The sequence below is a fragment of the Rhinatrema bivittatum genome, chromosome 1, assembly GCF_901001135.1.
Source record: "Rhinatrema bivittatum chromosome 1, aRhiBiv1.1, whole genome shotgun sequence".
Lineage (NCBI taxonomy): Eukaryota > Metazoa > Chordata > Amphibia > Gymnophiona > Rhinatrematidae > Rhinatrema > Rhinatrema bivittatum.
The window spans coordinates 541,789,174-541,804,454 of record NC_042615.1 but is presented as its reverse complement, the minus strand read 5'-3'; the positions used below and the strand labels follow the sequence as shown (position 1 = coordinate 541,804,454).

At 49.1% G+C, this 15,281-nt stretch overlaps 1 protein-coding gene across 4 annotated transcripts in view; it reads left to right on the top strand.

Annotated features, from left to right (window-relative positions):
- Positions 1–15,281, top strand: part of SPO11 (SPO11 initiator of meiotic double stranded breaks) — a 358,551-nt gene that overhangs the window by 128,836 nt on the left and 214,434 nt on the right. For all 4 annotated transcript variants that reach the window (XM_029614938.1, XM_029614929.1, XM_029614946.1 and 1 more), the window contains one exon: positions 5,922–5,988. In XM_029614938.1, the coding sequence (XP_029470798.1) occupies positions 5,922–5,988 (67 nt within the window). The remainder of the gene's footprint in view (positions 1–5,921; positions 5,989–15,281) is intronic.

Below are 15,281 nucleotides of genomic sequence, written 5' to 3'. Positions count from 1 at the left end.
TATACCTTCACTTCACACTATTGTCTCAATCAGCAGGCAGCGGAAGACTCTGTGGGGAACAGAGCCATCCTTCTAGTAGGAACAACTAAACAGACTGTCCGCAACAGTGTACCAGGTTGAGCGTACCTCCTGCAAGAACTGGAATGGACTGCGCACCACTTCCAGATACCAAGCAGCGGCTCATCCTTCCAGCTGGGGACTCCCAGGCAGTATGACTAATTCAGCCTGCTTATCTGTGGGAAAAAAGCAAGTTTGCTTGCCGTAAACATTGTTTTCCATAAATAGCCGGGTGTAGCCATGCTAACTCACCCGCCTCCCCGGCCAGTCTCTTAACCGTACAGTACAAGCTTGGATAATAGACTGAGGCAGGCTGGGAGCCGCATGGGAGAGGTCACACACAGGCACACAAAGCAGAGCTTTGTGTGCTTTGAGGAGCTCCGCCACCTAGAAGACCAGAGGACGTTCACAGGCAGTATGGCTAATTCACCCTGCTATCTACGAAAAAACCATTTATGGTAAGCAAACTTGATTTTCCAGTCAAAAAATATTTTTAACTTTTTAAAGTAACTGTTACATTTAAATTAAGATTCTTAAGAGATGGCTTTAAAAAAAAAGAGAATGTGTCACTCCACAGCAGTCTGCTTTGCAGATCCAATCAGTGCTACATAGGTGGTTTTATTAAAATTGGAGTAATAGTGCCATATTTTTTCCTGTGACCCATAAGCAAGGGTTACCAGTTAAATAAACAAACCTTTTCTACCTGGATTTTGAACTGTATAATGTAAGAGCTACAACTCTACAGGTGTTCACCTTCCAGACAAGTAAAAGCTCATCAAGTACAAGTTGCTAGAACCTCCATGCAGTAGTATCAATTAGTAACATCAAGATGGAAATATTCAGTAAAGCTGTTCTTAAAAAAAAAAAATTCTACTGAGACTAATTCTCTGCACCGAGGCACTGAGGCAGGCCAATCCCCACAAGTGGGTTATACACCTCCACCAACAGATGGAGATGAAGTAAAAGCTGATGTTATGGATATATAGCCCTGCCCCAACAACAGCCCAACAGTATTCTCCATCTACAGCAGATGGTGGACATGTATTTCCTTACTGGGGATTGCTTGTAGTTAAAGAGGAAGATTAAAAAGAAAAGAAGAAAATTATTGCACCTCTTGTAGTCCTGAGGTGACACCAATGGGTCCCTCCCTCAGTTGAGTGCCCATAGTCCAGCAGCCTTGTCAGGCATGGACTTAAAAGAGGTGAAGGTTGAAGGTTGAAGGATAAGGTTGAAGGATGAGGGAGATGCGGTGGTGAAGGCTTTCGCCCTCTCCTCCCATAGCCAGAGACCAGGTCATGCTCTCAGCCATGGATGGCTAAACTGAGGTAAAAAAAAAAATATGAATAAAGAGAAAGAGTAGGATGGTTTTCTTCCCCTATTACTTTTTTACCGGGTCTTTCTCCCTTGGCATGATTGGTTGGTATCTTTTCCTTCTTCTCGGGGGAGTTTAGTGAGATGTGGTGGCGGTGCAGGCACAACTGGTTGAACAGCCTCTGGCTAGGCTTTCTTCCCAGGCTTGGTTCTTCGAGTCGCATGGTAGCCTGCGCTGCTTGTTTTGTGCATGATTGCCTCATGGCTGTATGACGTAGATACACATGTGCATGCTTATTAGAGCACACAGGGTCGTTGCCTATATATGTGGAGTGCCTATTTGAGACTTAGTGCCTATTTGAGCACCAGAGTGCATATTGAGTGCTGACTTGTGCAACTGCTGAGCGCCTATTTGAGTGTCCGCTGAGTGTTTATTTGAGTGTGTACAGAGCATGAGTGCCTATTTGAGCATGAACGGAACATGAGCGCTGTTTGAATGCGTACGAAGCACGAACGCCTGCTTGAGCGTGTTCGGAGTGCTAGCACCTATTTTAACACGAACTGGGCGCCTATATGAGCACATGAGGAGCTCTTGTATGGAGCGCTCCAGAAGCAAATCTTTGGGAGTGCGCTTTGGCAGATTGTACCCCCTTGGACTGGTAGTGAGAGAACGGTTACATTTTCTAGAGGTGGAAAAGCTGGTGTGTTCCGAGTCTAAGCAGACCTCCTTTCTAATAGGAGGAGGGGCAACTCTAAAAGATGCTCAGGATAGAAGAATTGAAGCAATCCTTATGCAGGCCTTGAGACCATGGCAATGAATTTGCAAATTGCCTTTTGATGCGCCTGGTGGCTCTGGCGAGTCTATGCCTCTCTCAAGAGCCTGAGGGACTGGAGTCAAATAGCGGGCCTCCTTAGTTTTTGCGGGTTCTATGAGAGTGGCTAGGCATCCGCTGTGGTTGCAAAATTGGTTGACAGATTCAATTTCTAAGTCCAGTCTCATGAGGTTACCCTTTAAGGGTTCTCTTTTATTTGAAAGTGAGTTGGAGAACATATTACAGAGACAGGAGAATCCCAGTCACTCATTTGCCAGAGGATAAGAACCCAGCATTGCGACCTTTTGGGCAACAGACCATGCTAGAAGCTACAGGCATTGTCATCCCTATAACGACTTCTCTGAGTTCTCGATTTTTTGATGTCTCCATCCTTTCAATCCAGGAAGCCTTGGATGAATGCAGGCTCTGGGAGCGGAGCGCCTCGACTGTCTCGCTTTTATCAGAGCTGGGTCCACATCATGCCTGTCCAATGGTTCCTGGAAGTGTTAAGAGAAGACTATATTCTAGAATTCTTTGCATTCCTCTGGATGCCTTAGTGGTCTCTCCTTGCAACTCCCTACTGAAGAGGGTGGCAGCGAAGACTTCCTTAAGGAGGCTGTTGGACTTGAAGGTCGTATTTCCTGTTCCCAAATTGCAAGAAAATATAGGCCACTATGCCATTTTTTTTGTTGTAAGATAAAAGGAGGGTTCTTTCTGGCCCATCCTAGATCTCAGAATCAATCGTTTGTGGGTGATTCTTATCCATATGGAGAATCAATATGCCACAACAAGGGCAGTACAATCAGGAGAATTCTCCCATCTCTAGTTCTGAAGGAGGTATTTCTATATATATTCCCATTCGCAGGGAACATCAGCGATTCCTGTGTTTTGCCATCCTGGGACGTCATCATCAATTTCAGGCCCTGGCTGTCTGGCTGACCATTGTACCTTGGACCTTTTCTAAGGTCATGGTGGTAATAGCAGCGTCCTTCCGCAGGGGCAGTATCTTGGTTCCACATATCTGGATAGCCAGTTGATTTGGGACAATGGCATAGAAAAGAGTCACCTAGCTTCTTGTGCAGTAGTCTTATGACTGCAAGAGCTAGGCTGGGTGGTGAATTTGGCCAAGAGCATCTTGTAGCTGCTTCAGACGCTGGAGTGTCTTGGCGTCTGTGTCGTTTCTTAGCAGGGCTGAGTGTTTCGGTCAGGAAGTCACATTTAAAAATTGGATTGCTACAGTTCAAACATTGTGAATGTCTGTTCACCTGGCAACCACATTGGAGGTTTTTCCCCTGGGCAAGGGCACACATATGGCCTCTTCAGCACAACTTCCCAGTGGGATCCATTGTCTCAGGATTGCATGGTGGGGATTCACTTGATATTAGTGGTGAACTCCCACTTGCAGTGGCGGCTGCAAGCGGATCTTCTCAGGAAGGGAGTTTCCTTAGAGAAGCTGGAATGGCAGTACAAGATCGCTGGAATGCAGAGGAGCATCAATCGACTGGAAGCACCTGTAGTTCGGCTGGCATGCTTGAGGTTCACTGAGCTTCTAGAGGCTCAGGCGGTCAGGATACTGTCAGATATTGCATCCATGGTGGCTTATATCCTTCTTCAGGCCGGATCAAAGAGCTTTCAGGTATCTGAGCAAATGGATTAGCAGAGCAATATCTTCTGGACATATCCATCTTCCACATTGCCGGAAAGGACAGTGTAAGGACTGTCTTTCTCAGCGGTCAGAGCTTGGTCCCTGGAGTGTGGAAGTTGTCTGCCGAAAGCCTTTCACTCATGGTGACAAGCTGGGGTCACTGTTCTGGATTTACTGGCAGCTTCTGCCAACGCGCAGTTCCATGGTTCTTCAAACGCATAGGATCCGTAAGCTCTGTGTATTGATGCTCTTGTTCAAGTGGGGCTGCACTCCCGTCATGACCACTATTAGGTAGGGTCATGTGAAAGTTCACAGGCCATAACAAGACTGTGCTTCTGATGACTCCAGATTGGTCCAGAGGCTGGTGGGCAGTCCTCGTGTAGATGGCAATCTGGGTTAATTTTGTCCTTCAGTTTTTGCAGCATGGTTGTTCTGCTGCAGTGATTTCAGCTTGCTCCAGGCTGGAATGCTTTCTATGTCTCTGGCTTATGTTGAAGTATTTTTGTGGCCTGGTGTGAGGAGCCAGGTTCTCAGCATCTCATAGTGGAAATTCCATTACGTTTGGTCATTTCAAGTGGCAGCTCTCGCCTCTTATAGGGGGCAAGTCAATGGAGGGCCTTGGTCTTCCCCTCCAGATGTATCTCAATTCTTGAAGGCATTGAAGAAACTGTCATCTCTGGCAACTACCGGTGTACTTGTGTAACCTTATTCTGGTTCTAGATTCTTGGTGGGTCCTGTCTTTCAACCACTATGTAGCCTCTCCTTGAAGCTACTTTCCTTGAAGACAGTTTTTCTATTTGTGACTCCAGGGGCGGAGCAGATGTGCCTTTACCTCCTGTTGCCCAAAATGGTTTTAGAGTTTCATTTGAATTGGTCTAATTTTCCTGCCCAAGCTGGACAGGAATAGAGTTGAGAGTGCATTTTGTGTCTCGCATACCTTGGATGTTGATTGGCATCTGAGGTGGTGTTTGGAGGTTACTAAACATATCAGGAAGTCTGATTAATTGTTTCTGTTCCATAATGGAAGTGAATAAGGGGAGCCGGCAATGTAGGTATCTATAGCCCGTTGGCAAAAGGATGTCATCACGACTGCCTGTGTGGATGCCGAGATTCCTTTTTCTAAGTTACTTAAAATGCATTTCCACTAGAGCTCAGGTGCTAATATGGGTGGGTCCTTGGTTCTTTAGGTCCTCCTTTCATACCTTCTCAAGCCTTTCCGCTTGGCCATTCAGGCTCTGCAGGGCACAGCCTTCGTGCATGTGGTGTTAACTGGACCACGTGAAGCCTCCTGTCCTGTTCAGGAGTAGCTTTGGTACATCCCACTTGTGGGGATTGGCCTGTCTGAGTGCAGAAGAAAGAGAAATTTCTACTTATCTGATAATTTCCTTTCCTCTAATAAAGGCAAGCCAATCCCTCAACCTGTCTTCAGCTGCCAGTTTTTGCCTTTGGTTCGCCCTTTAGGTGCGGACGTTGCAGAGTGCTGTTCCTGTTATTCATTGGAGGACTGGTAAGTGTCTTAACTGGCTATTTAGTGAATGTTAACTCTTTTGTCTGCACGCAGTGTTCTCTATTAATTGGAAGCATGAATGATTATTTGTTAACCAGTTTCTAGTATAATCAATTTGTCCACAGTTTGGCTTTTTTTCAGAGAATACTGGCAGGCTGATTTCTGGGCAGGACTATATATCAGTTATGTCAGCTTTTATTCTGTCTCCATATGCTGGTAGAGGTGCATAACCCACGTGTAGTGATTGGCCTGCTTTCATTAGAGGAAAGGAAATTATCAAGTAAGTAGTAATTTCTCCATTTCAGTGATTAATATTTTGTTTTCCATCTTGTGTCATTATTTTCTTTGTTACATGTGTAACTGAGTAAAGTAATTTAGGAAGCAGCTGTCCTTATAATTGAGTTTATACCACCCACAGCATATTTTTGTAATTATAGAGCAAGATGTGTATAATAAAATGATTACTGTACAATGTCATTTTTTTCCACTCTGATTTATTTGACATTTTTGTCTGAACTATAAACTGTAAGTAAACTCTGCATTCCCATTAAACTGTTTCAGTGTTTAATTCTGATGTCTTATGCTGCAGCTTTCATTCTTAAAGTACTCTCCATAATATATAAGCTGGTTCAGAGCAATACATATGCAACTAAAAGGTAATATTTCCTTCATATTTTTAATGTAAAATTAGTATATACCAAGGGGTTTGGTCTTAGGTTTTCAAATGTTTTACATATTCTTATGTTTTTTTATATGTTCCTATTTTGTAAGCAGTTATTTCTCCTGGTTTCCATAAGTTATGTGACTTTTCTCTTTTATACATTACCCTTACTTCTGTAAGCCCGAAACAACAGTTTTGAAGAGAGGGAGGTAGCTGTCCCTTTAACCCCTGAACTACTAAGGTTTTTCTTATGAAAATTCCCACAACCCAATAACCATGGAACAGTTTGTGTCTTTTTTTTTTTAATTACTAGCAAGACATACATCACAGCTTTCCAATGGAACACAACACTTGGGATGTAAAAAGAGTTCATGGATATGGTTAATTTTTTTTACAATAACTTTTATCAAAGTTTTTCTTCTATTTTTATAATTCTCCCCACTTCAACCCCATGGCTTAGCCATTGTAGTGACAGTCCTTTGAGCAGGAGCCTCAGACCATAGCTCCCTTTGGAGCTGAACCTGTCCAGTAGTTGTTGCTGCTTTGTGATGAGTAAGACTCCATTCCGCCTGGGGCTGCATCATCCCTTTCTCCGAAGTGCTCCTAGCTTCTAGGAGCTGGATCTATGAATGAAACCTGGATCTCCCACACAGCACATACTACCACTACACTATTGGGCTAGCTCACAAATATTGTTATGTAAAGCTGCATCTGTCTTTGTTCAACAAACCTTTTTCCCTCCCCTTCATCAGCCTCTCCACCCCCTTCCCCCCCGCAATATAGATTTGAAACAGCAGTACAGGCACTGGATATGGACATGCCTTGTTAATAATGTCTTTGTTGAAAAAATTTGGATTTTGTCACGGTTGTGAGCCCTTGTGCTGTGGTGTGGTTGGCGCAACCTGATAATTTTTTTCGTCTAATGAAGGCAGGCCAATCCCCCAACCTGCTTTCGGCTGCCAATTTTTGCCTTTGGTTTGTTACCAGGCCCACTCTGATTGCTGGCAGACATGCCCCAGACTGGGACCGAGTTAGACCTTCACCTTTATGAGCCCCTTTCCCTGCAGGTTGAGCCTTTAGGTTCCAGGGGTCGGCAGGGCTTAGGTCAGTGTCCCTCAGGGTAGTTAGAGAGAGAGAGTCCAGAAACGGGCTGAGTTCAAAGCTGGCAGAAAGTAGACAGTTAATGGGAACAGGCTGAGGGTCAGGGCAGGCAGTAAGCAAAGAGTAGTCCAGGTCCATAGCAGAGGTCAATACCAGGTGGCAAGCAAGAGAATGGTCTGGGTCCATAGCAGAGGTTAGTAGTAGACGGCAGGCAAGAGAAGCACTAGGACAGGACAAGGCAGGAAGCTGGGGGCAAGGCAGGCTGGAGCTGAGGCAGGGCTAGATCATGAACACGACAGGCAGGATCAGGAACAAGGCAGACAGTATCAGGAAGCAACATGCATTGCAAGGCTGCAGGAGAACTTGTTGCTGAGGTGCCAGACTGGAGTGCAGCTGGGGCTTAAAAACCAAGCCATGCTGATGTCATCAGGGAAGCGCCGGCTTGAGGTTTCCCATCAAGGAGCCTAGAAAAGGCGCCGCACTGCATGCACCTAGGAGGCATTGATGGAGGTCGGTGGTGTCATGGCTGCGTTTCTGCTGCTGAAGAAGCTGGCAGTGCTCGGCGGTGGGTCAACCAGTCACAGGGCTATCCCACAACTGGCCCATCATTGTAGATGTTAATGGATAGTTCTATGCAACGCCAGCAACATGGTGATAGAGTCTGTGTTGTGGCATCACTATAAGTATTAACAAAGTGCTATCATAATCCAATTTTATTTAACTAAATAGCAACCCTTCACAATAGTATTAATACTTTTATAGCACTGCATTTGTGTTGTGATTCTGCCCTCATGGGCAGCCTCTTACCTTCTGTCTGCCTGCCCTGCAGCCTGGAGGCCACAGTCCCTGGTCTTCCTTGTGGCTGGAGCTGCTCCTCAGTGTGCCCTCTGTGGCTTGAGAGCTGCTGACAATGCTGGGCCTGTTCCTTGGCCCCGTCCTGCTTTTCGGCATTAGCAGCAGCATGGCCGCTGGCCATGGTCCTGCACAACTTCCTGCTTCCTGTTCCTAAGGCGCGGGCCGCATCTCTTCACAAGATTTAAAGGGCCCACGGCCGGATATGCCCTGGGCCCCACCTGATGACTGTTTCCTGTCTCAGCCATATAAAAGGGCTTCTCCAACACTCCTGCCTTGCCTTGCATTGGAATTAGTTGCTCCTGGAAGTCTCGTCTTCCAGCGCTCCGTCAGGTTTCGTTCTTCGTTGGAGCTCCATGTCTCGTCTGCTTCCTGTGTTTGTGGCTTCCTGATGTTCCATGTCTTCATGTCCTGAGGTTCCTAGTCCAGGCTTCCTGATGTTTCACCTCCTGATGTTCCAGGCTTCCTGATGTTCCACTTCCTGATGTTTCTGAGGTTCCGCCCTCCTTCGCTTATTGTGAGTCCTCCTGACCCTCCAGCTTCTCTGGTTCTCCAGATGTCACCTTGCCTCGTCATTGGAGTGTCGTCTCAGCTGGATTCCCTTCCTGCGCTTGTCCCGCTCTCCGCGTGGTCCATGACCAGCCTCTTTAAGTTGTGTAGGGTGTGCAGTGGGACAGGGTAGTCCGCGACCAGCCCATTGGCTCCGCCCATGTAGGTGGGCTGTGTAGGGCGCCCTGAGAGACAGTGCCAATCTCTGAACCTTCCAAGTTCCTTGTCTCGTCCAAGAGCCTTCCAAGTTCCTTGTCTCGTCAAGAGTCTTCCAAGATCCTCATCCACTTCCAGAGTCTTCTCGTCTCGTCTTGAATCTTCTGTGTCACAAGGCCTCCGTCTGCCCTCATCCTCAGTCCTGCCTGCTGTTTCTTGCTGATACCTAGCGGCAGGGCCGAAAGGACTGGGAACGGTTGGAGGACTGTTCAATAACCAACATAATGTTGATGGCTTTCCAGAAGCTTGCAGGTCCGGCAGAGGGTCAGACTGTCCTCGCCCATGCTGGGACACACCTTGCCAACCCCCAGTGCTGTCTTGGAGTCTTCTGGGATTGTGCCGAGACCCAAGGTCACACATTCCCCCCAAGTTGGGATTGCTCTCCTAGCGGTCGCTAACATAACAATTTTTACTGATGTCCAATAAGTGCCTCAAGTATGTTGTGAAGCATGAGTCCAGAAGTTGAATGATTTTAACTATCTGAGAAGAGTATTGCTTGGACATCAGCTCACACCATGGAGGACCTTATTAAACAGAAACAGTAGATAAAAGCTGCATGCCTATTTTGTCTGCCCAGTTTTCCTAGGACAAGCAGGATGGTAGTCCTCACATGTGGGTGACATCATTCAATGAAGCTTGGCACGGAAAACTTTCATCAAAGTTTCTAGAAACTTTGACTGGCAGACTGAGCATGCTCAGCCTGCTGCTATCCGTCCAAGCGAGGTCCCCCTCAGCCTCTTCTTTTCCGCGGTGCAGTAGCCTCGCGGTGGTGGAGCTCCAACTCCTTGAAATTGTATTCAAGTTTTTTGGGTGTTTTGTCTGCGTTGGGTCCCCTTTCACGGTCGGTATCCCTTTGTTTCGGTAGGTACCCTTGTTTTCAGTCTTTTTTGTCGATCTTCGCAGTCGATTCCCGACTTTTGCACAATGGTGCCTGTTGGCTATCGAATGCACGCCGGCCTCTCTTTTTGATGGGGTATTCAGGTTTTCGACAGTGTGCTCAGTGCCCACGGACCATGTCCATCACGGATCCGCACAAGGTCTGTATCCTCTACCTGGGGACCTCACACGACATCCGCGGGTGCCATTTGTGTGACCAAATGAAACCCAAACGGTGTTGAGCACGTCTAGATAAAATGGAGAAGCTCTTCAGCAATCCAAAATCTTCCACTCCTGCTTCACTGTCCTTGATGCCAAAGGATCGTGGGGAACCATCTCATCTCTTTCCCTGGTGATCCCACTATCCAACACCCCTATGGATCGGGGAGAGTGAGATTGATCTTCGGTAGTCTCTCCCCTTGCACAGACCTCGGGGTCATCATCATCCTCAGCACCTGGAAAAGACCGGGCCGAGTGTCGGAAGTCCAGGAAGCATCAACACCGGTCACCGTCTCGACACGGTTCCGGTTCCGGAGCGGCATTAGTTGATGCTGAGCCGCCATCAAAGCGGCACCAGCCACCGGAAGCCCCATCCTCCAGTGCCCCCGATAGTCCGAGGTGTTCTCCACGGACTACAGTGCAGGACGCCGTGCCACCTCGAGACCCCAAGAGTGTGCCAGTGACGCCTCATCCCCCTCCATCAGTCCTGAGCAATCAGGACTTCCAGGAGGAACTGGACCACAGGGTGCAGTCGGTGGTGCTCAATGCATTCCAGAGCATTGAGCTGCCGGTGCTACCGACCCCATACCGGTGCCCGAGCCTCCGCCATCGATGCTAGCACCCCTGTAGTGTCTGGACGTCCTTCTTGGCGTCCTACTAACGCAACCGATACCCGAGAGGCCCTCTATGCTTCCTCGGCCACGACACCCTCCACTAGAGCGATCCTGATTCCCAGGTCCTCCGAGGAGGATGAGGCCTCGGGGACTGGTCACCCTTGCCCACAGTTCCCCGGGCTGCCACGGTTCCCCGGGCTGCCGCGGTAAGCCTGAGTTCCCTCAGGCTTACCGCGGTTGATGTCCCCCTCGATGCCAGGCGTTCCATTGATGCTGTTGGTGCCCTCGCGGCCTCCGTCACCCTTGGGGCCCAGGTCCGCTGTCCCTTATGATCCCCGCCCTGTATTCCCAAGCCCAAGTGAGGAGGACAACCCCCTCTCGGAGCCTTCCCTGCCCAAGGAGCGGCGTCGATCTCCACCCGAAGACCTGTCATTTGCGAGCTTTGTAAGGGTAATGGCAGTGGCCATCCCCTTCCCACTCCTGTTGGAGGAGAATACCCTATACTGTATCCAAAATAACACCATATACATGGAAACTTTGATGTGAAAATTAAATTTTTAAATTTTTAAAATTTTTTTGGGTAGTAAGAGACCTCATATATGAAAAAAGAGAGTTATGATATAATATACTCTCGCATATCTCTGAGAAATGGTTCCTGCTTAATGGACCCCACGATTTCACTGATAGATTAAGTTACCCACTTCCATTTTATAATCATTGGTCTCTAAATCTCACCAGTTTAGTAAAAATTTTTCTTTTTTCTTTTTCTTGGATTAACAAGCAATAGTATTCTTCTCTTTAGATTTAACAAGCACTGTTCACTTTCATTTTCTTTGGTCCTTGACAAACATTATTCTTATATTTATTTGCTGAGCGATTAAATGCTATATCTAGCAAAAAAAACACTTATCGTATCATGCTGGAGGCTGAGTGAATAGATGCTGGAGAAGTGATGCACAGTCTGCTGCCCGCCTGCTTCGTCAGGGGCAGTCACTATATCTTTGGCTTTTGCTCCAAGAGTTGCTCAAACAGTCCTGCTCGTTTCAAATCCGCTACAACATTTCCCAAATGCGAGGAGGATGCCCGTCATAAGATGCTGGAGGTCCTCCAGTTCATTGATGCTCCCAAGGAAATCATGGCAGTGCCCATCCATGACATCTTTAAGGAGCTCCTCCTCCTCCATATGTGGGAACATCCGGTGTCAGTGTCCCCGGTCAACAGGAAGGTTGATACTACCTATTTGGTCCAAAGAAAGAGATCGGAAATTGGTCAAGCGTAGCCACAGATGTGAAGGAAACAAAACAGTACTGATGCCTTGGAAAGTAAAGTTTTTATTCTAATTAATCCAGGTTAAAAGTAATAATGCCCAGCTCTGGCAGAGTTTTGCCTTTCGGCTGCGTCAGGGGCTTATTTATCCAGATAGCTATCTTTATGCGGTGCCACACTATCAGGTACATCGAAAGATAAAGGAAAAAGCAGATACTGACATCTCAATGCAATTGTTAAGGTTTAACACATTTGCATAATCTGTATAAATAAGCCCCTGACACAGCCGAAAGGTTTCGGTCCTGTTTTGTTTCCTTCACTACCTATTTGGTGCAGCAGGCCGTGGGCTTTGAACGGCGGCACCTCCCCCACCAGTCGGCAGTCATGGGGTCTGCCCTGAAGAAAGCTAGACGTTCCCGGACGCACACTTCCACCCTTCCAGGGTGCAAATACAAGGAACTTGATGGCATAGGGAGGAAAATGTTTCAGGGGGCCATGCTGGTGACATACCAGCTGTATATGACCCAATGCAACCACAATCTGGAAACAAGTCAGGGATTTTGGAGGGCCTTCCCCAGCAGCAGCAGGAATCTCTTGCAGCTATTGCCGCGCTGGGCCTTGAAGCAGGTAAGCACGAGGTGAGGTCCACCTATGATGTGTTCGAAATCGCAGCCTGTCTTGCCGCTGGAGGCGTTGGCGCCAGATGGCTGGCTTGGCTCTGAGCCTCAGGACTCCGGCTGGAGGTTCAAGACAGGCTTGCAGATTTCCCCTATACAGGCGAGAACCTGTTTGGGGACAAGGTGAAGGAGGCCATGGTGCAGCTGAAAGATCAGCATGATACTCTTCAGCAACTCTCCACCAGCCCCTCAGAAGGCCCTTCCTCTGCCAGGAAGACCTCCAGGCTGGGCTCTCACAAGCTTTTTTACCAGCCGAGGAAATACTATCCTCCAGCTGCCCATGCTTGCCCGCCTCGGACCAGTTCCAGGGGTTGCAGCCGGCAGCAGCAGGCTCCGAGAATCCAACCAGCCCCCCCAGCAGGCCCCATCTACAGGCTTTTGACTGGCAGCGAGGGGGCACGAGCCAGACACCAGTTCTCCTGGCAGTCAATCCTCCAGTCAGTGGCAGGCTCCTTTGCTTTGCCCGCCGTTGGGAAGTGATCACTTTGGACCGTTGGGTCCTCTCCATTGTCCGCCAGGGCTACCGCCTGAACTTTAGCACGCTCCCAGAGACCGCTCCCCCGTGTCCATCATGGGGTTTGCCCACCCATCAGGTTGTCCTTCAATCGGAACTTTCCGCCCTTCTAGCAGTGGGCACAGTAGAACCAGTCCCCCATGAACAGCAGAGCCACGCCTTCTACTCGAGGTAGTTGCTCATTTCGAAGAAGAATGGCGGCTTGCGCCCCATTCTCGACCTCAGGGCGTTAAACAGGTTTCTTGTAGGAGAAAAATTCACAATGGTTTCTCTGGGCACGCTCATCTGCTCCTCCGAAAAGGAGACTGGCTTTGCTCCCTCGACTTAAAGGAGGTTTACGCCCATATTGCAATTGTCCCCAACCACAGTAAGTACCTTGTTGCCAGATAAACTTTCTGGAGCTTCAGGTGATCCTGTACACCTTCCAGGTGGGGACGGCACATTTTCAGTACAAAGTGTTGCCCTTTGGGCTGGCATCAGGACCTCGCGTCTTCACCAAATGCTTGGCGGTGGTGGCTGCCTACTTCAGGCATTGCTCGGTCCATGTCTTTCCATACCTGGACGATTGGCTAATCCAGAGAGACACCCGCTCCGGGGCCTTGCAAGCGTTGGCTCTGATGGTTCAGACCCTGCAGATGGGATTCGTCATCAACTTCCCCAAGTCACATCTCTGTCCATCTCCACAGCTAGACTTCATAGGTGCCAGGTTGGACATGGCACAAGCAAAGGCTTTCCTGCCCAAGGACTGGGCAGTCACCCTCTCCTCGCTGGCCACCCTTGTTCACAGCAGCAAGAGGGTGCTGGCCCGCCTACTGCTCCGCCTGCTGGGCCACATGGCAGCCTCCATCCACGTGACCCCCTTTGCCCACCTCCACATGAGGAACCCTCAGTTGGCCTTGCAGTCCTAGTGTTGGAGGCATCCCAGGATCTGGAGGCTCCAGTTATGGTTACGGACCCCCTCCATCTCTTCCTGACCTGGTGGGAAGCCCTCCCCAATTTGGGAACTGGACTCCCGTTTCAGCCTGCAGCGCCCCAGATGATCCTCACCACCGATGCCTCACTTCAGGGGTGGGGGGCCCACACGGATGGCCTCCATACTCAGGGCCTCTGGACTGCAGCTGAACCTTGTTGCCAGATAAACTTTCTGGAGCTTCAGGTGATCCGGTACGCCTTGTAGGCCTTCCAGGACAGGCTGTCCTCCAAGGTCACCCTCTTCAGAATGGATAACCAGTGGAGATGTTGTACATCAACAAGCAGGGCGGCACAGGCTCATTCTTACTCTGCCAAGAGGCAATGCAGGTCTGGGATTGGGCCCTTTCCAGAGGGATGTTTCTATGTGCCACCTACCTGCCGGGTCACCTAAACACACTGGCAGACTGCCTCAGTCGGTCCTTCCAGCCACATGAGTGGTCCCTGAACCCTGTGGTGGCAGCCGACTTGTTCCGCTGCTGGGGTACTCCGGACATAGACTTGTTCGCTTCCCCCCGCATCATAAAGTGAGCAGATTCTGCTCCCTGATTCCGGGGAAGGGCCATCCGGCCTGCGATGCCTTCTCTGATGAAACTGCAAGAGGACAGGGGAACCATAATCCTAGTAGAACCCTCCTAGCCAAGGCAGGTGTGGTTCCCTCTTCTCCAGGACCTATCAATGAGTGCACCTGTCTCGCTGGGGATGGCTCCCAACCTCATATTGCTGAACCAGGGCACTCTGCACCACCCAAACATCCGGGCCCTGGCCCTTGGATGTTGAGTGCATGATCCTTCAGACTTTGCAGCTCTCGGATGGTGTGACCAGGTTCTTGATTGAGTCCTGGAAGTCTTACAGCTCAAAGTGGAAGCGTTTCTCCATCTGATGTGGTGGTCATGGACTGGACCCTTTCTCCTGTCTGCTCCCCTGCCTACTGGATTACATCTGGCACCTGTCCGAGTCTGGTTTCTAAACCAGCTCGGTCCGCGTGCACCTCTGTGCGCTCAGTGCCTACCCACCAGGGTGTCGTTGGTGTGCCCGTTTCAGTCCAGCCTCTTGTCAGATGCTTCATGCAGGGCCTTGTTCAACTAAAGCCCTCGCCTCGACCTTTGGCCACCCCATGGGATCTCAACATTGTCTGGCGAGGATAATGCGGCTTCCGTTCGAGCCTCTTAAGTCCTGTGACCTGATGTTCCTCACCTGGAAAGTCATGTTCCTGGTGACGATCACTTCCGCTTGCAGGGTCAGTGAAATCCAGGCCCTGGTTACATAAGCTCCCTACACGAAGTTCTTACATGATTGTGTGCTGCTGCGCATCCCAAATTTCTACCTAAGATGGTGACTGCTTTCCACATCAACCAGTCCATCATCCTTCCCACCATCTTCCCAAAGCCTCAATCCCACCAGGGGGAACATGATCTCCACATCCTGGACTGCA